The following is a 27022-nucleotide window of genomic DNA, read 5'->3' on the forward strand; positions in this document are numbered from 1 at the left end:
TGGAAGATTTCTAATTTGCAGATCCTCACTTACACCTGGTCACAGCAGTGTATGCTAGGTGTAGCAAATGGGTAAGATGGTTGCAGAGAGGAGGGGATTTCTGTCATCCTTTGTGCTGTGCTTGGTTCTTCATGATGGCCAGAAGGAGGCCAGAAAGAAGCAGAGAACACTGGGGGCAGCCAAAGATATCCAAAACGCATGCTACCACAGATTCTGTTCTGTGGTTGGACAGTGGACATGATGCTGCTTGTAGAGTGGGAAAACCTGCAGTGTTCAATTGTGCAGTACACACTAATTGCACAATGCCTGTGTGAGAAGGGGACAGGGAAAAACAAAGAATGTGGAATAGAATGAATTAACTTGCTTGATTAGACAATGTAATCTTAGAAGAAGAACTCATTTAAGAGTTTTACTTTCTCAGAAGTTTTCAAACTGGGTTAGAAATTATGTAAACATTAGGAACTGCACATCTGAAGGCATCACCCACACTTTTTTTAATTTACAGCACTTCTGACACTACAAATACTTCAAATTACTGCCTCACTCAAGGGGTAGACACCACTTTGAGGTCTAATGTTTCAAGCTAACTGATCTATATACATTGTTCCTTGGGGATATTCACAATACCACAACAAGACCACTCGCTGCCTTGCCATTAACATCCTAGGGGACAAGAGAGGAACATGCACACTAAACTCTGCGATTCCCCTATGCATTACCATGGAAGAGCACAAAAGGTGTCAATCTCCTAACTAGGAACAGAAGCTCCTGTCTAACCATGAAAAAAAGTTTATAGTTGGAAGCATCAAAAAGTTTAATTGAATCAACCATGAGGTTAAGATAAACAATTTTGTTCTTGAAAAGTAAAATCATCTTGCATCAGTATTCCCTCCTAAAGAACAGCACTACAATATTTAATGCTAATGCTCAGAATTCTAAAATGAATCTTGTCGGTTGCACTTTTACGGTCAGCTGCTTAAATGAAAAAACTCACAAAACAGCTGGAATAACAGAGGAAGATTCCAGAATTCCAGCTTCGTTGATTTTTCAGGCAACACCTTATCAATACACCTTTTTAAAATGCTCTCTTTAAACAAATTGTTAGAATATTTAGGCAGGACCTCAAAGAATTCAGTTAGTTAATTATATATGCATGAATGCTACTCATATTCACTACATTTGTTTCCTTCCAGTGTTTTTTTTGTTTTGGGTTCTGGGGTTCTTTTGAGTGTAAAACTATATAGAAGGTGCTAAGTAAGGTGGTTTGATGTTTCAAGACAAGTCTATGCCTACTGGAATGACTGAACTCTGTTTTCTGCATGCGGTGATAAGGAATAGTAAGCCTTCATCTCCTTGTACCATCACAGGTGTTAGCAAGAAGAAAATAGACTTATTAAAGTCTACTATTCTAAAGGTCTAAAGACCTATTATTCAGCCATAGCTAGTATTCATGGTGTACTACAGGGAGAAATAAGAATAAAGAAATTTGTTTTCCAGAGATCTTCTGGGAAGGCGAAGTTTGGACTTTGTACTGATCTCCAGTGATGGCAAAATGGCAGGTTGTTTCTTGCACAGCTCTGGGCAAGGTAATATTCTGTCAGCAGAAATTTCGTTATAAATCCCAACATTAAGACTGGAAGGTTCAGACAGACAAAAACGCTGCTGCTTAAATACTTAACAAGACCAATAACACTTTAAAGTTATTAAATTTTACAATCCCTGAAATTGCTGGTCAGCAGAGGAAAATTTAATTCATTCGTCCTCTTCAACATAAGTAGATGGAAACCAGCCCACCTAAAAAGAAGAAAGCACAACAAAACACATTTTTAATGGACAAACTAGGTAAAAGAATGGATCTGTTCAGTAAATAGAAGAATAACATTACGAAGTTAAACATGGCTGACCTGCCACAGTTAGACTGATTACTCTAAAATAATTTTAAGAGTAACTTACAGATATGATGATTTCAAGACTAAATCCCTCCCCACTTGAGGAAAAAAAAAAAGAAAGAAAGAAAGAAAGAAAAGAAACAACACCTTTGCCCAAATTGGAGGTCTATGCATTTAGGAAAAAAACAGCTAGAAAAGTCAAGAGCAGAAGTAGCTTTTACTACAGATAGGATGCTGCTACCTTTAGAACATACAGATAGGCAGTTAAGTATTTCACAGGCTTTGGCCAGGTCCAGAGAATGACCTTACAAAGGAAATAGTGACAGATTCCATCGCATTACATGGAGTTCGGTCCCATTGCTGACAATGGGACTTTTAGATTAAACAGAACCGGAAGGCAGAGATCAGTGTTTTACACTTCGTAACTTACAAAGTTATCTCTATTCTGAAATTAATGATGTGTCAAATAAGGATTATATTTGACATACAGAGAAGCAATGTCATATTATTGTCTTATCTATTCGCTTCAGTTTTTCATTCAGACTTTATTCTTGAATTAATTTAACACTGATGAAAGACCTCAAAACCAAACCTAGAACATGACTGGAACAAGTGATTGCATAAGCATTTTTTGAGACTACATTACCAAAGTATCTACAGCAGTAATCTTATGATCTCAAGCCCAGGCTGTAAAAGCCATCAGAAGGAATTCTAGTGTACAACAGGGTGTCCTTTAAGAAGCAGGTAGCTACATTGGAATGAGGTGCTCCATTTTCTTTGACACATTAAGGATATAGGGAGATCACTTCCTTCTCCTTATTTCTTCTTGCCTGACTGCTTTCAATTTAAGATCATAGCCAGTTCCACATACATTTAAAAAAAATCTCTAAATTGCATAAAGCACTACATCTGGATGTATGCTCCCTCATCTTCTTCTACTGGACTTGCAACTTTTGTTTCCAGTGTCAATACAGTTTGCTTTCCTCCAGCCCACTTATAAAACAGGAGAAAAAAGGCATTCCTTGACGTTGCATCTCAGCTCTTCAGACAAGTAAACAGCAGCCCCTAATTATCCTGACTAACGTGCATTAAGGAACAATCCAGTAAGATTGAAACAATATAGTCTTTATAGGTCAGAACTGAAACCTTATTTCCATGCATTCAAAGCCATGCAAGTCTCAGAGTGCAGTATGAAGTGGCTTTTAAAAACACTACTAAATGTATACACCACTTAATCAGAACCTTTTTTTTTTTTCTCCAAGAGATCAAAACCAGAAGCCTCTTAAAAACCCATAGCTGATTCCACAGCATTATAGCCTAGCAGAGAGGTGGCAATCCTCCTGCACTACACCACAAACCAGACTCCCAGCACCAGGAACTCAAAGAGATCCTGAGGCTCTGACCTCCCCTCCCCCAAATCCACATGTGACATTTCAAGCAAATTCAGCTGTAGCTCTACTATTAATCCTGGTTATTTTCCAAGCATATAATCTTGTCCAAATACTCAGCCTAGCAGGTTACATTAAATAACCAATTAATTTATATGCTGGGAAAGCAACCTGGCAAGAGCGCTGCCTGGCTACGATGAAGCAGATGAGAACATGTTGCACCTCATGTATTTAATACACAAAGAAGGTTTACAATATAGGAACAAACCTTTTTACAAAACCACCCACACTGAAGGCAATGCAAATAAGACAAAAACAACATACCCTTCCATTTACTTCACCTCTCCACCAGCCATTAGCACTCATCTTCGTATAAATCTTTACAACGTCCCCTTTCAGTAAGGACAGCTCTCTCATGTCTCTTGCACAGAAGTCATACCTGGCTATGGCAATGCCTATCACCTTTGGGCTTAACACTGAAACAAAACAGAAGTTGGTATTATTAGAGTTTGTTAATTGACAGCTAAATAAGGTAAATAGCATTACTGTAAAATATCAGACCTTGATTTCATGACAACATACACTGACATTAACTTTACAGAAATATGAATGCCTCTGCACTGAAGATATCAAGAAGGTTTAATTGGAGGTGAATGGTAAAAGTTGAAGGGATTAATGATTTGTTATATTTTATTATTGGAAAAAAATCCAATTTATTAAACAGTAAAAAATAACTTTCATCCCCCAAATTGCTAAATACATTTGAAATTATTGTATTTTTGTGTTTCATAATAATACTTGCTGCCAGTTAGGTGCATCAACATATTTTACTGGTCACTAGTTTTTTCCAAACGAATTATTAGCAGTAATTGTTGATTTACATTTACTCCTCTAGTGAAGCAAAATAGAATAAGGTGCTGTTCCTTCAGAAACAATTCCCCAGTTAAATATTAATGCACATCAAATTGGAAGTTAACATCAGCATGAGAAAAAATTAAAGTGTCCACAGCAAATTTGTATAGATCATTTGTTACAACCTGCATGAACACCAGCTAATACAATCTCACTCTTTTCAGGACTATTCTGCAAATCACCAGTGAATCTGCTCTACAAATCTCTCAGCAACAAAACAATGCTTATAAAAATTTTCCTAGGTTTCAGTGAAGTTATTACCTACAGTATTTAACCTACATCAGTGCGTAAGGATTTTGCCAATGTCAAGCACAGATATTTTAAGCAACAAAGAGTTATAGAATATTTTAAAGTAACAAATGTAGGAAAATCTCATCTGAAGACCCCCCCCCCCCCCCCAAAAAATCTCTACCCTCTTGTACAATGTCCTAGCTTGCATAATGACCCCTCTAAGGCAGCTAAGAGATAATGATCAGCCTAGAAAAAACATCTACTACTCTCACACTTGAAAATTTGAATATTTGGCCAAAGCACTGATGTATGAAAACACACACACACACACAATATTAATGCCTTTTATTTTGCAGCTTTCCACTGCACGTCTTTGTAGGCAGAAATTTATATGCTCAAGCCAGCTTCCATCTGAAAAGATCTCAAAAGAATTTTTTGTACAGTCACGAGCGATGACTTCATTACACTATACACAAAATTATATTTTCCCCCCCTCAAAACCCTTTCCAATTTGTTAGAATTTCCCAATTGTCTTCAGGAAATACCAGTAAGAATCTAGCTGTCGCAGTGCTCGTGCTTACAGTATGAAGCTGTTGTAAGAATCTAGGCTATGTATTAGGTGTACAAAAGTTCAAACATACTTTTCCCCTCTACACAAGTCAGCTGTAGACATTACTTGTTTAGATCCTGACATCAGGATTATGTCCCATATCTTATCAGGATTTCAGTAATCAATTTTGCAGGGAAAGGGCACAGCACAGGCAGAAATTGTTTTGAAGAGGAAAATAAGAACGGAGCTACTGGTTGTAGTGTCAGTAACCATTTACAAGCGCAGCGATATCACTGTCAGTTGGCAGAAGCAACTCTCCCTGCAGAAGCTGTTCTGGGGAACAGCACATCACTACATATTCTAGAAAGGAGGAAAATGGGCAAGAAAGAAGGTAACACGAGGCAAAGATGAACAGATTTGGGAAAACACAGAAGGAAAAAGTGACAGATGGAAGAAATGCATGGACAAATAATGAAGAGGGAAAATACCAAGGAGAATTAGGGTAGAAAAATAAAGTAGGGCAGATCTGGAGAAAAGGAGGAGGATTAACTCTTTTTCAAGTTGTGACGCCAGCCAGGAAAAGATGACAAAAGCAAGAAAATTCAAAAGCATAGATCTCTAAAGCCTTGAGACAGGAAGTAACAGAATTTAGATTACTTTTGAATCCAACATCTAGATTTTCAAATAACAGATGTTTGTTACAGGAAATATATGAAAGGAAGCCAGTCAATTAGGGAACACAGGAAAATTCCCAGTGGTACTTTTGGAAAACTATTAACCCTATCTCTCTGGTGACCGTCACAAAAAACCTGAACAGAGATATCAGTCCTGAAATCCCAATCCAAGCTGTCCCTGGGCAAATCTTGAAAGACAGCATGCAGAAAGGACAGCCCTACAGATTGGAAAGAGCAGAAACACTGAGTGAAGTAAAGAAGGATGGTGGCTACAGGGAGAATAAGGAAGGAGAGAAGGGATTAGCAGCAGAGACTGATGGAAACAAAGTGCCCAAAAGGAGAACGTGAAGAAGAAAAAAGAAATACCAAGAAAAAACAAAAGCTATCAAGGAAGGAATTAAAAAAAAAAAAAAAAGATATTGTATATTAGGAGGGAGATACCGGGAGAATGAATAGAAAACAGACTGGAGAAATCCAAGGGAAGTGAATAAAAGGTACCTCTGTAAATGGGAAAAATACAGTTTTGCTTAATCCAGCCTTTCCTTCAAAGGGAAAGAGAAGACAGGGAAATGCAGTCGGCTTTGTCTCACACTGGAGTTTCGCACTGACAGTGAGATAGATGGACTGCCAACAAATTTTAATACTAGCTTGGTCCAACGTTGAAGCCACTAGGACGCAAACAGAAGAGGCTCCACTGGATTAGCTCACATTTCTGCCTGCGCTTAAATTCCACAAGGGTCATAGCCATATCCCCCAAGGGCTGCTCTTCTGTATTAGCTTCCATGTGCCTTGAAGCCATGAACATTTTCTTTAACAGTTTGACCAGACCTCAGTTCTATTATGTAGGCATGGGCAGCACCTCCAGTAGTGCTCAACAGCCAGCTAAACTCTTCGTGTGCGTTACCAACTTCCGCACGTCAGCAGAAGTAAGACAGTTCTGAAGATACATGTTTGAAAAAAAAAACTTTGATTATGAAAAAAGTATTTATTTAATGTAAGCATTTTTGCATATTTTAAGAGCATTACTAAGATCATACAAAGTATCGTAGCCTGTCAAAACATGACATACCATTCAAACAGGTATAGAAGCTTAAATTAAGCATTCCTCCTTCGTGTTTTCCCTTATTATTTTGCACTTGTGTAAAGAAATACTTCATGCAGCACATTGTGATAGACAAGACATGGAATCCTTACTTATTTTTAGTTATTGATGAATTTTCCAAACACGTAGTTTTTCATAGGGGAAAAAAAAGAAATATTATTTGTTGAAATCATATGTGGGAATATACAGGACTGTGTGATAGGCTCAAAGTATCCTGAGCCTTGATTTCCCGATTGCTGGTCTGTCACTGTAGACCAATTCATGACTTCCCCCCTACCCCATGGAACACAGACACAGTGAGAGTGCCTTTATGATTAAGTATCATGCAACTGAAGGAGAGACAGGTCATCTTTTATCCCCGCCCTGAAGGTGATTGCCACATGCTCACAGTACTCACTTGCAATAAAGTACCAAAACTTAACTCCTTTGTGTTTTGTGCCTGAAATAGGACTCAAGAGCTTCAGACATTCTAGCTGAATATTATGACCATAGGATAAACAGCTCTGCCAAAACAGCTTTCTCTTCATCTTTTCTACAGATGTGTCCCTTTACATAAATAAATGTTAACTGGGAGAGTGCCTTACAGCTGTATTCTCAGTCAATGCTGTGACTACTGCAAGGGAGTAAGTATCTGTCCTCAAAAAAACCCTACAATATAAGGACTTATATCCTTATAGACAGGAAATGAACTCAAAGAACAGCGCACCAACTGAGCGCCAAAACATTCAATAGCAGCAAAGGACATCGTGTATGAAGATCCTAGCATGAATCAAGGGAGGGCTCGCTGGAGGCACTCTCAGCACAACTAAACACACTAACCATTCTACTCCTGAGCTGCCACCTACATGGGTTTCCCTCTAGAAACTACAGAGCGCCTTCAGAATCCTCCTCAGAGCCCTAAGCAATTTAGACCACCTTTGTGGGACAGAAATAAAATACACCGCTTCACATCTTCCAGCCAGACTTTGATTACGACTGCACCTGGATTCATGCATGCTAGCTACCTCCCTTTCCCCAGTGCAAGAGCTGGCCTCAGCCCTGATTTGCAGAGCCCAGAAATGCCTCTATCCCGTGTACATGGGAGCCAGCACACAGAATGACAGTGTTATCAACAAAAGCACCTCCTGCTGTACGTTCCTCAAAGGCACCCACCTTCCCACTAGCAAAATCCCATTCTAATTGTCCAGCAGTTCAGGTCACATCTTCGAAGACTGTCTTAGAGACCAGAACAAGTTGTAATTGCACTAGTACATTGAGACTAGTGCTGCTACCACTACTAATTCAAGCATTTTTATGCAGTCTCATTTTAAAATGTTTGCATTTATTAAAGCCAAAGAAGGTTAAATGAGAATCAAGAAAACAATATTTGGAAACATATGGATAAAATTAATAGACCGTGTTAACACAGAATTTAAAGAAAACACTTTCTACAAAAATAAAAAGACTACTATGCTCTAAGACGTTTCTGCAGTACGATTTGCTGCAGGGATGGGACGAAAATATTATTTACCTACAAGCACTGAAATTTTTAGATTTGTGCAACAGAACCAACACATTAAAATATAAAATTTATAAATGCCACAGTTACACAGCAAATTAAAGGTCAATTAATTGATCACTGATTGAATCTGGTGCAACTAGTGAGCTTTGCAACAGCTGTTCCAACTCCTTTACTGTAACATACACTTTTTCAAAAGTTTAAGATTTTCGTTACACTTCAGGAATAACATGCAGTAACTCTGGTTTTGGACTCAGAAGAACTGAAATATTAAATTCGTCCCTTCCCTCACATGACACACAGAAATAAACAGAAACAAATTTAGAATATAAAAGCAGTAAAGCAGTACCTGACCAGAAAGGAGTGGAGGAAGGGGGAACAAAGCTGTAGTCTGGAGGAGTTACAAAAGAAAACCCACAGAACAAAGAGGGGGCTTAGAGAAAGAAAGAGAAAAAGAGACAAGCAAAAGAACATTGAAATATTGGCACAAGATTTAAATAATAGCTTTTTAACTATATAATTCATTGATAATAAGGAAACTAAGGTTCCCTACTAAGGATGTCTGGAAGGAAATTGACTATAATAACTAGAAAATTTGGATCTATGATTTAATTTTTAACAATTGCATTTTTCAAAGAGTAAGGTAGAAAGAAGACACTCATTCAGGGTTTCAGAGAAGCAAATTAAAACCACAGACTCTAGCAGATATAACTTTTTTCTTAATTTTGTGTGCCCCACTTCGTATGAGTACAGAAGCAGACACTCACGCATATGAAAGAATTCCTCTCGAGCCCAAAAAGACTATAGTCACCCACCCTTAAGTAGGAATATAGTCTCAGGACCAGTTGAAATGGGGTTTAATAATACGCACGGGGGGGGGGGGGGAACATATGCCTTTTGCCCTGGTAACCATTAAGATCAATAGCAATTCCTCAACTGTACTGTCTAAGGACCAAACAGTGTTTCTCATCTTTGCAGTTCTCCCATACTGGAGGGAAAACCCTCAAGCAAACAAAAAAGGCCTGAGTTTGAACCAGGCAGAACCAGCAAACCACCCCTACTCACTGTAAGAGCTTCCACAGGTGACCGTTAGAGATGTATTTGCACCGCTGTCAACAAACGCAAAACTAGTTGAAATGGAGTTAAATGGCTACAAGTGGAACTACATTCTGTTGCCCTGTTCTCTCATTTTGTCACTCTTTTGAAGAGGCAATGAAGATCCATATCTTCATATAACATGCAAAACTTAAATAACTTGGGATATGTGCTCCCAGCTGTGCACTTGGAAAGTCTGTCCTCAATTGGATAAATAGTCTAGCCTTTAATTAACACCCAATATTTAAAATATATTTTCAAGTACATAATCTATGGGTTAGTACCTGAAAATAAGAAATACAAAAGAAACTTACGCCAGGGCCTCTTGCACACCAAAAAACTGCCTTCTGATCATTCACAGTAATGAACCTTCCTGTGCCTCTAATACTAAATGGATTATCTGAGAATGCATGAGGTTATCTGAGGGACATCTTTATACTGGCCCCAGTAACCCCGGGTGACAACTTTGTGTGGAAATGCCTTATGCAAACCAAAAAGACACCTTTGCTCGAGTAGTGCATCCACATTCGGGATAACTGCCTTTATTGCTACAGTAGCGTGATGACATTGAGCAGATCTATCACGTTACTACATGTTAGATACTACACAGGGGAGGTAGCTGGTCCTTTCCTGTCCTGTCCATACACATCTTGATTTTTCAGAACTTCTCTCTCTGATATAACAGGCAGTTTGATCTTCTGCAAAATTCTAGTCCACTAAACCTGTGTGGACAAGGAACCCCTATAGGACTTCTGCAGATAACCAGGCTTTTCCTAAATGTCACTGGTAAAAGTTTTGGTGTTGGCCTTTGCGTATGGTCTAAGGTGACACTTGTTTTACTTTACTTTTTCAACAGATGTCGCATTTACACAGTTAATGCACGTAGAATGGTGTAATTAATGTACCTCCTTCCTAGTCTACAGGTGAGGAAAACAGTCATTCAATATTTGGCATCATAATTTAGCTACATTTAAAACTAAATTTCACAAAGATGCAGATTTCTCAGTTGTGCTCTGCATCAGCAGATTAGAATAAAATGCCAAGAACTATTTTTGCAGAAGGAATGTCAACTGTTCTTTCCCATGTTTGCCTTCATTTCATTAAAAGGTCGATCACTCCTCAAACATTTCTGTGTAGCAAAAAAAAAAATGCCCATACTACACCTAGAAAAGCCTGGAACTGAAAAATTAGAAGTCATCTTAATTAATCTGAATTTCTGTACTGAGGAAAGGAAACATCTAACAGCTTTTACAACCACATTAAAAGTGTGTATTAAGTATCAGAAAAGAGTGGATGACTTATCTAAGACCAGAAGAACTTCTAATTAAAATGGGAAGCAAAATTAGCTGTTTTCACAAAATGAAGATTTTGTTCTTAAAAAAAGATTCTAAATGGGAAAGCAAATTACTTGAAAATATAAGATGTTACAAAGTTATTTGTTAGGGTTCGTATCGGAACTTACAAATAAACTGAAATGCCACTTGATTCTTTCCTTCAATGAGCAAGTGAAAACTTGACAATTACCAAAAATTAATTCAATCCTTTCTCACATTGTTCTGGAAAGCAAAGTTAATTTGTTATGGCCATTCAACTTCAGGACAGCTCAAAGACTTTGGTCCACAGAAAATGATACAACTCCTCCAAAGCCTACAGTACTTTATCTGATATTTTTCAGAAATACTTTCCCACTTATTCTGTCAATTATACATGCTGAAGACCACCTGCTTTGAATAAGCTGATGCCTTTTCAAAACATGTCCTCATGAAAACATCCAAATACACTGTCATGTGAATAGTGTAGTCCAAAACCCTCTTGAATTCAGCTTCAAGCCAAGAAAATCCATGGCATTCACTAGCTTCAACCTCATGCTTCTTAAAATGTGCTAAGTATGATATTGAGTAATTACACATCTGAAAAATGTGAAAGTGCCCCTCTCTCACTTTCAATAGCTAGGGGTTTTTTTGCATTCCGATTAGATGGGAAGAGGTCAAAGAAAACCGCTGTGTGGAGGTTGACGCTCAGGGCCAAAACAAAGTGAACCCTGATGTCCAGCTGCTGCCCTATGACTTGTTTCCTTCCTTAAACAAAACTGCATCCCAAAGTTTATCAACACCTTTTCAACTTCAGTCCTGCAGTGTTCACACAGCCTCAATACATGGTTATTTTAATATCAGCTTCGTAGAAACTCACAGGATGGTTGTAAAACCGAGCAACATGACTCACAGATGGGCTGCTAATCAGGGAAATTTTACTTTAAAAAAAAATTTACAGGGACACACTGACACTTCTAAAAGAAATCTTTCAAATCCATTAACTGAAGTGTCATCCATAGTAAATCTAGGTGGGCTGGCGGAACTGTGGACATCTATTAGGTTTTACACAGGTCTGAGAACTGAGAGTTTTTTGATCAGTTTGGCTTAAGAGAAAACCTGCCTTTCCTCATCAGTATGCTTTGTAATATTAAATGGCTGAAGTTTACTGTAGCAGAGATGCACTTTTTCATTCCTTTGACTAAAATGAGAGCATCCCACGCTCATTTCCATTGAATCCTGTGAAGCACGAAACAATTGAGCTAACTCTCCTACAGAGTAGGAGTTGGTGGACAATACAGATATACGCTAACTGGTCTAAGAAAGGGAGGAAAAATTGGTTTTGCTCACATTCAGTAACAACCAAACAAATGCAAACAAAAACAGGCAAGGCCTATTGTCTCAATAATTAAAGCTTCAATGCTATGAGCCGGCAACAGATGAAGAAAGCACAGGAGATGGCAAGAGGAAAAGAAAAGCAAATAGAGATCACAAGGTAAAGGGAGAAAAAAATGGAACAGAAATCATCCAAGAACTGATATACACTGAGACACAGCATAGCAGGGAGAAAACAGACAGAACTGCTGGGAAGCAGTGAAAGAAAACAGAAACAAAAGGAACAAAGAGGAATTAGGATACAGAGTAAATGAAATGCACAGAGACACAATGGTTTCTTACAATCACCTATCCTAAATTATCTTCACTTTAATTAGGGGAGGAAGAAAATCTCTGAAGCTACAGAAATGTTATGGAACAGAGAGAAGCATGCAAGCAAACAAAAGCTTACAAACACAGCAGATGAAAATAATTCCACCAGCTTCATCATCACAAAGATTAGACTGGACTCTGTGGTCTTTCACTGGAGTCTTCATATTGGTAAAATCACCATGAATTCTTATTTCCCTGTTATTATCTGGTACAGTACAAAGATACAGCCACTGTCTGCAGAACTGCAAATCTAATATTTGCTCTTTGACAGAAATGGTATATATTTTCCAGAGGTGGCCCCTGTGGCAATTTTTATCATTAACACTGAACTTGCACGTGTTCCAAGTATCAAGCCAGCTTCCACTTAAGATGTAATGTGTTAGAAAAAAGGATACCATGTGCATTGTAAATCTCTTAAGTTTACTTCTAAATTTCAAAACTTTTTAATTGCTATTTACATTGTACAGTAGGACATTTACTTTTAGAAGCCCACAGGCCTGTAATAAACATCTAAGGTTAAAGAGAAAGCATAAAAACAATTATGCCATGGTAAATCTAATAGGGTTGGGTTTATCTACAAAATCTGTGGTGTTATTGAGATCCTAGTTCACAAAGCTGCACTACAAGACTGATTTAAATCCTTTTGTAAGGACTAGAAATTGTCACAGATACTTATTAACACTTCAGCAAATATCTGAAAAAGATAGGCAGGATGTGATTTATTCTCTAACCAGAATTCCTAATAAATTTTTGAATATCAAGGAGATTTTATGTTTGGCAGCAAGACAAACTTGCTAGACATGTTTATAAACCTCTTGACAGATCTGAATCTGCTTAGCTTAAAAAAATCCTAACTAAAGGCATTACCATATTAATTGGTTATATGTCAAAAATGGAAAATGAAGATATTTAGGGTACCGTTCCCTTGTAATATTTATGATAGAAAATAGTACATAAATTTAAAATACTTACAGTTGCCACCTGTTCTGCTACTCCTTTGACCCGATGAGTTTTCAGATTCTTTATATGGAAACTGAAGAGTAGTATCCAGACTTCGAAAGCCTTCTTTGAGAGAGTGGTGCTTATAGTACTCTACAAGTTCCTTCCAGAAAGGAAAAACAACGTCATTGGAAACTGAATTCACATCCTTGTCAAGATTCTGGTGTGCAGTCAATGTCAGTTTTATAAAATAAGGTTACTTGTATATACAACATCCCACATAGCACATATATTAAAAAATCAAGTATCCTAAATATTGGTTTATTTTATACTTCAACTCATTCAACAACGTGTCATTTAATCCTTACCCTGGAGTACAGAACACATTTATACAGTGAAAGCTTATTTTTTACTGAAATGATACATATGATACATTTATGCCTTTTTTTTTAATAGAACTTTATAGTCAGTCAGCACTTACTGCTCCTTTGAGCCATGCTGAGCATGTTTTTGCTACTCTCCAGTCAGGCTGAAGGCAATTTTCATTAAGTATATAATGGCAACTGTCTGTTTCCACAAATTTCTTTTGCAGTATGTGAAATTCACCCACAAATGAATTTATAAGCACACAGACCCCAAATAAGCATGTGAGGCTTGCATATAAGGCAACGACTTGATGTGCAGATACATGGACCATATGAACGTTTCAAGGTTCTGCCATGATTGTTTTCCATCATAGTGCACACTGCATTAAAAAAATCCAGCATTTCACATTTTCCTTGGGCCCAATCCAAAAACTTCCACATTTCTTTATATACACATCGAATTGGATCACATAGTTTATGTAACCAAGGTGATAAATTACTTAAGTTTCTATTCTAAAGAAGGCAGCACGCATCAAAATACTGACAATTCATGTTCTTTCTTTGCAACCTTCAACCCCTGTCACTGGCTCTTAGATTTGAATCAGTTCTAATAATGACAATATCATACAGTTTGTACAAGGCGCCTGCAATAAGATTAGAAGTAACTAGACAATTATAAGCAAACATATTTCATTTGATAAATGTTACTTCAACTGTGAGATTTCACTCTTCAGAAATGCAATCACAAATCAACATATTTACAGAAACACTTCACTCCTACCGCTACCTCCCTCAAACATTCCATCCTAAATACTTACATTTAGATTTCTAAAATCAAGAGTTGGCCAAGCCAAACTTAGGTCAAAATAAGGAAATTGTACTGTATTCAATCAATTCCTTGTAGTTCAAAAAAAAATAAACTATTAATCTACATCAGTTCAGTGATATATTAATTCCAGCTAACAAAATTACTCCCAAATGATTTAGTTCAAGACCTACTGCCTAAATCATATGCTTGTGATAACAGACTGAAGCTTATCTTCAGAACTCAACTCTGGAACACTTCGCTTCCCATGCTGTGAGCTGTAGTATGTCTCTGGAAATGTTTCTAAAACAGTCTAAAGCTAAGTAAAATCTACACCTGCTTTAAACAGTTCGTAATCACAGACCGCCAGACACTACAAGTAAGCAGGAAGGCCAGGAGCATAAGAACTGTTTGCGCATTGTTACCTTGACATTAGCATAGCAGGCAAGCCACAATGTCAGCAACCAAATTTTCTTTCACATAACACCAGGTACAAGAGGCATTCAAATTACCAAGGCAACAAAGAGGGTGATTTGTAAGAAGCAGCATTTAAAGATAGATTTCCAGATAAATGGAAAAACAGTTAGTATGAAACTTATTTTATTACCTTTTTTGCACCACAAGTTTGAGCATTATGTGGACAGGGAAAGATAGCAAGAATATCAACTAGACAGATTCTATTAATTGGCAAAGTACGTAAAATAAATTCAGAGAATAAAGAATGAGAATAAATTCAGGTCTTGATGATTGAGTTGCTTTTAAAACCTTCACTTTTAACACAAGAAACAGTCTAAAAACAACTGGTGTCTTAAACAGTCATTACACAAATTAAAGTAGCAAAGTTACAAACAGGTAAGTAGCCACAGCCTCTACCTGTGTGGACAAGCTTCTAAGAAGTCTGTCACATCTCTATAATCCACAGCAGCTTCAGAGCTGACTTTTCACTGTACGTCCTTAGGCATGCTTTACACACTCAGCATACTTTAATTACTCTTGTGAAAGTTTTTCAAATTACAATGAAAACTACAAGCAAGAGCTGTTCTGCTCCATTTTTTCCAAAGCAATACAGAATTCTGTCACTGCAAATCGTTACTTCGGGTTTCCAGGGCTGCTAGCTTGTGTCTCTTCTTCTCCCAATTCTACGCAAACTACTTTTGTTCCTCCCTATTTCCAGACACGATTACTTTTTCCTCTTGCATCTATCCAGGACAAAGTAGATGTTCCACAGCATACGCAAACAGTACTTACACTATCACTTGTCAATTGAACTCTCAAGGGCAGCCTTTGTAATACCCTAAAAGTGAGTTATGAAATTACTGTTTCCTAATTGAATGTTAGCACGGCTGAACAGGTAGCAACGAGGCCTGAAGGCCTCTAGTGTAAACACTGGAAGTTTACTTTGTCCTCTCAGTTCTCTGATGGAATGCACGTTCTTTTTGTTGCCTTTTTACCAGGGGGCTGTGTCCTGTACTTATTTCTGATCCTTCAGTTCTATTTTGAACTCTCCATCACTGCGTAAAACTGCATCATCAGATGTAGTTATCCAGGAGGACAACTCCAGCTCACGTACTTTGTCAAGATCTTAGTGTGGTCGTATGCTTTCATCAGTTTCCAGGCAATTATTTATAGTGTTTGTAGACAAAGTAGCTACCTCCTTCATGCATTTGAGAAATGCCACCATTTCTTTGTTGTTACACCAACGGTAAGGCCCTAGCATCCACAGCCCTAACACTGAACGCTTCCTGGATTTTAAGTGCCAAATGCTATCAGATTGTGGAAACAGGTTGGTGCATTTTTCATCAGGAATTTTATGTTCTTCCCATTCTAATGGGCACTTATTTGAATCAGGGTCACAAAAAGCATAGATTTGTACTCTTTTTTTTTTAAACCACTTATAGACTATTCTTGTTTTACACAGAGTCAGTGATTCAAACAAAATAATTTCTAAGACCTCCTAGTTTTAAACCTTGCATTCCTACTCTTAGGTTGCATTGTCATTCATTTTAGTTTACTGCTTTAGAGGATTTGGATATACATGCAGGAAGGCTGCAGTGTAAGTGCAAACTAACTGATTGGACTAAACATAATATAGTCAATAAGCTCTTATAGTGAATAAGCAGCCACACATTGCTGTAATTTAGACTAGTTGATACCAATCCCAGATGACTATTCCAAAATGGATTTCTAAGCTATCAGCAGTTTAGACAGCCCCATTCTCCAGAAACACTTTTTTACCCTCTCTCTGGCGTACCATGACCAGGAAGATTAGCTCTCATGAGTTTTTTCTGGGCTCTCTGACACAGCTCCAACTTATGTCCTTCTCCCTCTGAACTCACACATCAATAGGCATTGTTCTGCTCCTCAGGACACGTAGGGTGGTGGGGGCATGGAACCTTCACCTAACTGCTTCTGAGGATCATTGCTATATAAACATATCCAAAAACATCATATTCTGCTTTCAATATTTATCATAATGCTATAGTAGGCTGATGTATGGGATTCACATTCCTCCTCTCATCCATACACCACTGCAAGGTACACAATCCAGCCTTAAATACATATCACTAAGCACATGCCACCATCACTTAAAGTTTAAACCATAAACATTTTTTTAAAAAATCCTATTTGCAGGACATGATTCAAGTCTCACTCTCACAACCTTCTGCAATTCTACAAACCAAAGCAGCAGACACTTCAACAGCAGGTTACATAGAAATCACACCTTGTTAAAAACCTAATCAATGCTTACCATTAAATTTTTAAATTTTCTATTTTCTGCAATGTGGAAAAAGCCATCTCTTGTTAAAATCTTGATGTGTTTCACTTCGTTATTGTACCTGTGGGCAATGAATAACTTATGAATATAAATGTGTTTTTAATCAGAGGCAATCAATAGTTACCTGAGGGCCTGCCCCAGTAACACTATACAAATAAATTCTTAGGACAAAATGTATATCCATGCCAAAACAAAGCTGACATCTAATTAACCAAATATATTTATTAAAGTACAGCTGAAGAGGTAATCTGTATTCAGAAAAGAAGTTGCAACTAATTGTTCTAATCCGGAATTCTCACAGTTTGCTTGCTTTTAAATTCATGCTGATAATCAATATGAAAGCAAACCAGACCTTCGTGATAATTTCTGTCCATGGAATGTTATGAACATGTTTTTCTGAAATGCAGAGTTTTAACAAATTCCTACTGAAGACAATGAAACATATAACACGTATCATATCACACTTCAAACACTAACTTAGTTTTACCCAAAATATTATACCATCATTTTTGTATACCTGTTTGCTACACTAACATTATAAAACTACTACTTCTTACTGTAAGTCCATGCATTTGTCAGCAAATTCTGTTTTCCTAAATTCACTCCTCAAGATGGTGTATGGTTATATAAATTGAAAAACTTTTATATTTCCTTACCGATTTCAAATATTGAGTTACTTAAACATAAATGAAAACAGAAAAAATTACTGTAGATCTTATCCCACTTACTTAATACTAATCGCATATTCTCCTGACTCTTTGGTTCTGTGCCGCACCAGGTAAGTGCTGTTTACTCTGTTAATAAGCTCACTCTCTGCTTGTAATCTTTCCATTGCTCCTGCAAACCTGCAACACAGAAAAGTAAAATTGTCTTTGAGTCCTCCCAAAGGCACAAAGGTAGCTATCAAACATGCAGTGCAGAGTCCCGATATTCTGCATGAGATGGTGATCTACAAACACATGACTGGAATTGAATGCTAATTCCAGGACTTTGAATGAAGTGCGAAGAAGCTCTGCAATGGGTGTGGGGAAATCCTTAGTTAGAAAAGGTCTTTTTCTTTGAGGAGGGGGAGCAATAGAGCAGTGTGGTGGAGTTCAGCTGCCCAGCAGGGTAAAATCACCACAGAAGGTAAGACACACAAGTCACTGATTCTGCAGTCTGACTGCATAAGTAGATTTGTGTCCTTGCTCTGCGCTTTGCCAGTTTGGGAGGGACTTCGTAAGAGTCTGTCTGTAGACACTGCAAAACTACAGGCTAAGCTGTAGAGGGAGAAAGTGACCTACCTTACAGGAAAACGATGCTGATTTTACCATTTTAGAAAATAATCTAAAAGCAGTCAAGGTCAGAGGCCACTACTCTGAAAAATTTCCTGCTAATGTATCGCTATCAGTTAAAAAAGATCTTAAAAAGAAGTTATTTTATCAAACACACTAGGAAGAATGCATTTTGAAGTTTATCACACAATACAGGACTTTTTACAGCATTTCAGCCTGAAGTAATTTTTCACTTAAGTTTTACAAAATCTTAGAAAATCAAGACTGATCACAGTGATGTCCAATTAGAAATACGGCAAGTGTTAGAATTGAATTACAAATACAAAATTTTAGATGTTAAACATTCAATTTGGCTCGTTGTGAAAAATCAATGTTCTCATCTGATTCTGATTTTACTTTAGGCAAGCTAGAGGAAATCAGAATTCATCTCTAAATGACCAAGTATAAAACCGGTGAAAGAATACAAGTGATGATTAATCTGTTCTCTCAGAATCAGCATGTGTCTTTTCCGGAGGTGGGCTGAATTCCAGGAAAGAGTTTGTTCACAACACTACATATACCCCAGACCAGCAGTAATTGTAGTTCTGATACACTGTCCTCTGCTGTCCTCTGTACACTGCTAGACGTGTGTGTTTGTTTTTGAGGAAAAGCAGAATTATTCACAAGACCAAATGTATTTAACATTAGTCCTTCTCTTTAGTTACTTAGCATGTAAGATGTACTTGCATGCTTCATATTATACCGATCTCTTACAACTCCATTTCAGACCTCTGGGATTAATGCTACGAACTTGTAAACAAAATGTCAAAATCATTAAGTACATAATTACACCAGAAACACTTTTAGACAATGCATGGTGCTGTTTTCGTAATTTAAATTGTAATAGGCAGTTATCTTTCAATGACCACTTCTTTCAAAGAGATGCTTCTTATAAGATTAGACAACGACTCACCACAGTTGTGACGAATAGTCTACTGGTTTAGGAACCTAAAACAGAGGAAATACAAGAGAATGGAGATCAAGATGATTTTTTTTCTATTCAGCACATAAATTAAGCAGTATTGATCTAACACTTTATTCACATAAAACAAGAAAAAAGGAACAATCTAATTAGTCTGGAATTCTATTTTCATTTCAAGAAACTTAAAATAAAAAGCAAATATTCTGTACTCTTCTGGAATACCACAGAATATTTTAACCTTTTGCTGCTATGACAGAATTTTTTATTTTTATTTTTTTACTATTTTTATGTTCATTTATTAACAGAACTGTCATACTTTTTCTTTTGACAAAGCCTACATTAAAATTAGTACTTACAATAGCTTCATGGTACATTGTTGAAAGATACTTTAAAATTTGCAACAAACATACATTAACATATACAGATTTCACTCCGTGTTTCCAAGACTATGTGAGCCCTAGAAAGACTGTCTGCTAGGAAACATAGTACATAATCTCAGAGAGGTAACGCTAATACATGGATTGTATTCTGTGACTTCATTCGTTCCTTTGTACTTTGTTTTACTCTTGCACTATGGAATTAAATTTTTTAAATGAAGCAAACTACAATCAGTTTGTAAAATGGATGTTATATGTATATATATGTATATATCTTGTATGTATCTGTATATATCTCTTATACATATAAGAATGTCTAGAAAATTTTAATACATGCAAAAAAGCACAACATAGCAGGCCTCACAAAACTCAGCATTTTATCTTTACCAGCTCCCCACTGCTGTCTGATAGGTCAGCGTTATCCTTCTCCTCTAAAATAATTTGTGAGAAACTTGCAAGATGCTGAAAAATTGGTTTTAGTGGAAGCTTAGCACACATTTTGCCAACTTATAACCTACTGTCATATGTTCTGAAATAAGCAGTTCTGCTTTTTTTTTCCCCAGTAAAACCAAAGAATGTTCTATTATTTTCTGGAACCTAATAAGGCAAAAATTACAGTAGCATTCTTCTTACAATTTTTAATGATAGATACAGACTGTATTCATCAGAGACTTCCAAACACAGATTAACTCAGGAAGACAGTATTATACAGGCCCACTAATATAAAATACTTGAAATTTAAATTAATTATAACTCCCACTAGCTTGTATGCAAAATATAGCTATATATATATATGTATATGCATATAGCTATGCTAAATGTAGCTATATACAGATGACCTCAGGTATCAACCAAATGTTTTCTATGAGGTCGCTAGACCTGACCTTGAAGTGAAAAAAAAACAAAACCTACACACCACTGCATGTTTAAGCACCCTATTCTGCAGTTACAGCAGCAATAGTCCAAAGGCAGTAAGCTAAGATATTCCTCAAATGTAAGCTAAGATATTACTCAACTTACTCAAATGCCTCTCCATCCAAGATGTTTATGATAAAATTGTCAATTACACAGGACAGTCCCAAATGCACATTTTCTTTAAATAACAAGACAGGTACTAATACGGAACAGATTGAAGTTCTTTGTGATGAAAAAAAAACATGGCCACATGCTCAAGTTTGCACAGCAGTACGTCTATCCAGGTGTTAAAACAGTTACTACATTAGTCTAGTTCTTGGGAGAAAAGAGGAAAAACAGACAGAAATACATTACTCCCTAACAGCGTAGGCAAAGGGCCCTCAAACAGCAGTACTGCAGTGCTGGTGGTATGCAAACCCCTGGACGTCTAAGGGCCTAACACAGCTAGGTACTACCACTGCCAGCAGCAATGGCACTAGGTATCACCACAACTACTGATGGGGTTACTGAAGCATTTCTGCCTCTAATGGTGAGACTTCAGTTAAAAAAAAAAAAAAAGCAGCTTATGAACAACCTGAGAAAGAATTTCCATGAGAAATGTTTTAGTGAAGCAATCAAATGGGGTATTTCAAAGCCAAGGGAGCATTTACAGACTCTTTACATGTTGCAAGATATCTCAAATAATAAATTTCATCTACAGAAAAACTGTACCATGAATGATTTGCATTATCCCCATAAGATGAATTTACATGTATTATCTACAGCAGCAGAAAAAAATAGTTTAAAAACAAACATCCTTCACGCGTCAAGTATCCCTGCTATGTTGGAAAGAACGTACTAATTTGAAGATGGTTTTAAGGCCATGCTTCAGAGCAGTTAAACCATAGATGATTAGTCCTTTTCATTTATTTTCAATAGACCAAGATATACAACAACCATTGTTCACTGTCAGGAAATAGAGTAAAATCAAATGCTATTCCTGAAGCTCTTGGCTCACATTGTGCTATATATACACAATGCCTCGATAGAAATGAGAAAACTGTAGGAAAGCTAGGAAGGACCAGACATTACTCTTTTGGTGTAGAAAATATCGAATGACATATACTACTTATGGCAAACAGGAAGAAATTGTTTATAGGTACATCCGTGAAAAGTCTGGAATATAGATATTCTGGAGCTCAGCAGTTTTTCATTCAATATTCATTCCTGAAGTCTTTTGAGATATGTATTTTATGCTGTTTCTGGGCATTTTTATATCAGCTGGTTGTAAAGACCGTTAGACTTAATAATAGTAAAAGTTATAGCATGTTAAAAAACCTGATCGATGTTACAGTTCCTTTAACTGCATCATTTGTCATAATAACATGTTTATATTTCATCCTTCCAGGTTAACAGTGGTGAAGCATCAATTTTTCTTTTTGGTCTGATCACGACATCGGTTGGTAACGTTTCATGAATAATATTTATTTACTCTGTGAAATCATATTATTTGCAATACTCCTTTCAATAGTTTATTTCTAAACTTCGCAGCAAGTTTTATCACTGGAATACAACCTTCACAACACCCCCAACAGCATCTTTCAGAAGTCTGGATATCCCACTTCCTCTGCTTTAAAGTATAGTGGTGGTTCCTGAAACATTGCTGCAGCTGCTGTCAGCAATACTACAGTGTGGCTGGCTGTGTGGCTTCAGGAACCTAAAGCCAATCCACAGCATGTATTGCCTGTGTCCAGCAGCACTGCTGGTGACACCAGAGCACAAGAAATCCACAACTTCTATAATAACCAAGGTATCTGGAGAAGGAAGCTAAGCTCATATAACATTTTCATCATCATTACAGACCTGTTCTCTCACTCAATTTAGTATACCTTGTGCTTACAGAAATTCTGTGCATCCTTCAAACAAAACTCTCAATACATACGGTAAAGATGTCTCGAGATAGAACAATGTGTTTATTCTTCAGGATCACATGTATTTGTTTGAGAAACTATGGGATAACGTAAGCCTTAAAGGCATATCAAAATGTAGCCACTAACAGCTGGTTCCATCTACTTATAAATGATTAAGTGGCATCTTGATTGCTGTAATTAAAGTAATTTCATTAATAAGTCAAACTGTTGTGAATCAAGTTAAAAAGTTAAAGCTGTCAAAGAAAGGTGGGGAATATAATTCGTCACTTATGTGTTTACATGAACCATCTCAACAAAGGGACAGTGATCTGGTGCACATCATCACAGAGGACAATGAAGGACCAAGCACGCAGCCTTTTAATGCAGTCATCACACCCATACACAAAAATCATGAGCACACAGTGTTAGATTTTTTATCTTGCATTTTTCTTAATAAAATCATTGAGTTAAATAAAGGCAGGTAAGAATGTACAGAGATGAGATTTATCAAGTACTCTGAATTCAAAGCTTTATTTTAGTTTCACGCATTTTTAAACTCACTACTCACAGTGTAATCTCTCTCTCTAACCCAAAGTGACTGGGCAATAGATTAGAACCACAGCATTCTCACCTTGCTGTGGGGGAAGGAAGTACACTTGCACATCAAATGCGTTTGTTCTATATTCCAGGAACTCTTTAGACAATTCAATTTATGTATATTCCCAAAAGTTAAACCTACCTCTGAAACATGTTTTCTTAACATGTGCAACTTAAATCCAGTAAATTAAAGTATTACAATACTATATGTTAAGCAATACTGAACACCACAAAAACACAAAGGAACTAGAAATAATAGGATTTTGGTAAGGTAAAATTAATAAAGTGCTGGTATGAACCAGAAAAATTTCCTATAAATTGACAAACTGAAATGAAAAACTGTACTTACACATGGGCTAGGCTTTACTGCATCACTTGGGAAGAAGCCAAGCTCTCCTGTTGTTAGATTTCTGCCCTAGAAAAAAAAAAAATCCCATTTTTGAGACATTATGGTGATTAATAATAAATAATACATGCACAGCAGTTTAGGACCATAAGAGTTTACCAAAGAGAGCCCTTAGAATAAAAATGCTACTCTAATAAAGAGCAATGCTACTCAATGGTATTTTTAAAAAATATACAAGTAGTAATTATAGATGACATAGATGAGAGTTCTGGGAGATAAAGCACAAGGTGTACTCTGAGCCTGAGTTGTAATTCCCAGTCCTGTTAATACCTGCAGTGTCTGAAGTCTTCATTAAAGGTGATTCCAATTACCTCCTTTCAAGTCACTTCCACATGAGCTGGCATCACTCTAGCAAGAGCTGCCACACTACAGCATTACAGAACCCCAGACAGCACCACCATGCAGTAACGGTTGCAGCACCCAAGAAATCACGCCCACTCCAATGGGAACACATAGCTAATAATTATTCAACCAATTCAGATACCAAATTCTACAGTTAAGATTTTCCCTAAATTATGCAAATCACTGGAAAGTTCTGTGGACACAAGCACACCAACAGAAGTCAAGGTTTACTGTCTGTGCCATAGTCGCAACAACATTGTCGATGTGGGCACGCAGCTGGCAGACGAGTTGCAGCAGTGTATGCACCAAGGCCTAAACTGAGCCCTTGGGGTACCAGTTGGGTTCCATCAAAGCTGCAGGACCACCAGTTTCCTCTGGGCTTCTCAGTGCCAAAAGTGACCTGATCATTACAGAGCCATGCCTAAGCAGCTCTAAATTCATCACCAAGCCTTCCTGAAGAGCTCTTTCTCAGCCAGTCAGAACAGGAGGAAAAAAAAAAAAAAAAAAAGAGTACTTGTAAACATTGAGCTGCGACCATGCCAGCCAGATCACTCAGAGCAGCATAGAACACATGGCTAAAATTTCCAAATAGGTATCTAAAATGAAGGCATCAAAAGGTGCATTTTGGCAAGTAAATGTTGTCATTTAACAGATTTTAGAGAGCACATAAATGCTTAAGCTCCATTAAGTTTAATATGCTGACATAACATACTATCAGCACTTGGCAATAAGAGCAAGAGCCAGCATTTTGTTAGCAATGTAATCTTGAAAGCAACGTGTATTATTTTGACCACATACCTGCAACACAAAGCTTAAGAGGAAAAATGCTTCAGAAACACTTTCCTTCTGTCTGCCTGAATTTGCATCCTTATACTGTATTTACCCCCCAGTGTGAATACCTCTGAATTACAAGTTTGACTTACATACCTCCAACAGTCTCCCATCTTAATGATCCCTATTTACCATACTAATATCATCCAAACCGTGATATCACAGTCAATACAGCCAGCCACTAGAAAAAATATATTAATGAGAAAGGGCATTCTAAGCAGCACAATTAAACAATAAGTTTGTATGTGCCCATGCCATTGTTATGTATGTGGAACGTTTATATAAGGTAAAAGAAGCTGAAGTAGATGACTTCATGCAATGTATGTCCACATGAAGCAGATGACTTCATGCAATGTATGTCCACATCTAGAAAACAGCCAGAGATCAAAATCTGATGAGCTCAGGGGCAGAGATCTCTGGTACCTTCTGACAGCGCAAGAAGGAACATCTTTTCAAAGGTTCAATAGTCTTTGAAACACCATGGACATTATCAAAGTGCCACATCCTTCACATCAGAAATACAGTCTGGATACTTGCAGGATTATCTTCTTCCTCCAGAATGTTTTTTTTTGTCCACCCACAAGTCTAGAATGAAAGCTCGTTTTAGCTTCCAGGCACTTAAATGCTTCAATCTGCACCACGCTATAGCAAGAACATAGCTGTTTCATGCCCTCAAGTAGAAGGTGGGGGGGAACAGAAAAGCCACATTGCAGCCACTAAATGAACTGCAGCATATTTAGAAAGACCCAACCACGAGACAGTAAGATGCAGAGCCAGCATTATACTACCTGGTTTAGATGCTGTTATGTGCACACAGTGCCATGAATCACAGCTTAAAAATCCAGCAGAGCTGCAAAAATCATGAGATTAGCTGTGCTCCACACATTAAATCATTATCATCACAATGCAGATGTTACAATGTAGACACACTCAGAATAAAGGAACTGAACTGTAATCCGGGCTGGATAGCATTTTAACACGTATGCACACTTTCATTAAGCATCCTGCAGGTAGCAAGCCAACCACACTTGCAGCAGAAAATGCATCATGTGAAGATTCATTTGACACACCTAACACTCATTGAAATGAAAACTGGCAAGAAACTATTATCAGTGGACAAACTAACACGAAAGGTATAGCATTAAGAAATACTCCCACTTGTCAGAAGATGCTGTGGGACATTTTGTGCCAAAATGTGTGTCATTTTGTTGGGCAAGGAGAGGCTACAAGTGTAACATGCATTCCATGGACGTATACCAAACCCGAAGTGAAAGCAGTAGTCGTCACGTGCAGACTCTCATCATACAAAACATCACTACCATCACTGGGACACCAATTCCCCAAGTACTATGACTGGTACCGAACTTTGCCTTTATGTTTTGAACAATACCATGAACGTAATAAACACTGAGAGAAAACCCAAGAAAGGCTTTGCCTTCTGAGGAAGAGATTTACATTGGATAACTTCAGATGTCTTTGCTAGTTAAACAAAACCAACCCCTAAAATAGAACAGGTTTTGATTTATCACACGTTGCTCAAGGAAAGTGCTCACTAGAAAATGTTCTGTAGATAATGAACTGATATAAGTCATTTGATAATGCTCTTCGGATAGTAGGTTAATTTATTTACCTTCAGAAATCCTAGCTAAACTCATCAAGGCTTGGTGTTGTTCATACAAGAAACTGACTTGTCAGATGATGGTTTTAAAATTTAAGGTCTATCCATCAACTGGTCGTGATTAACAGCAAAATTATCATGCCACCATGCTTCACTTCTACTAATCGTTTCTATTTTACATTTCCTGCTTTCTAATTGCTTACTGTTTGGTGAGTAAGCACTTCATTTCCTTTGAACACTCCCTGTAAAGACTTAGGGTCATCGTAACAGCAAAAGCAACAGAACTGTTTTTAACATATATATACTATTACATTGTATTTATGTTTTAATATACATGTGGGTACGTGTATTCGTACGTATTTATATTTATAAGGGCCAATGAAGCCCTTCAGTCCATTTCTCAGCAAGACTAGAGGCTGCCTCGCTACGCTTGTACCTGTGTTAATGTAATGGAAGGGGCATTCCCAAGTCAAATGACACTTCTGCTATTTCCAGACTCCTCCCTGCTATTTAGCTATGCAACGCGCAGCAACTTCAGTGGGCTTGCACAGAGCTGGCATTCCAGGACACC

General features: G+C 37.3%; 1 protein-coding gene across 3 annotated transcripts in view; it reads right to left on the bottom strand.

Annotated features, from left to right (window-relative positions):
* Positions 1 to 1193: 1193 nt before the first annotated feature.
* VAV3 (vav guanine nucleotide exchange factor 3) overlaps positions 1194 to 27022 on the bottom strand; it is a 163794-nt gene continuing 137965 nt past the window's right edge. For 2 of the 3 annotated variants that reach the window (XM_035333120.1, XM_035333119.1), the window contains exons 21-26: positions 23604 to 23669; positions 19468 to 19502; positions 17970 to 18086; positions 17215 to 17302; positions 13329 to 13458; positions 8442 to 8677 (exon numbers count right to left, since the gene is read on the bottom strand). In XM_035333120.1, the coding sequence (XP_035189011.1) occupies positions 8457 to 8677; positions 13329 to 13458; positions 17215 to 17302; positions 17970 to 18086; positions 19468 to 19502; positions 23604 to 23669 (657 nt within the window). In that variant the 3' untranslated portion in view covers positions 8442 to 8456. Of the gene's footprint in view, positions 1795 to 3601; positions 3754 to 8441; positions 8678 to 13328; positions 13459 to 17214; positions 17303 to 17969; positions 18087 to 19467; positions 19503 to 23603; positions 23670 to 27022 lie in introns of those variants that run through there. The other variant, XM_035333121.1, reaches the window with a different exon arrangement.

The sequence above is a fragment of the Oxyura jamaicensis genome, chromosome 8, assembly GCF_011077185.1.
Source record: "Oxyura jamaicensis isolate SHBP4307 breed ruddy duck chromosome 8, BPBGC_Ojam_1.0, whole genome shotgun sequence".
NCBI lineage: Eukaryota > Metazoa > Chordata > Aves > Anseriformes > Anatidae > Oxyura > Oxyura jamaicensis.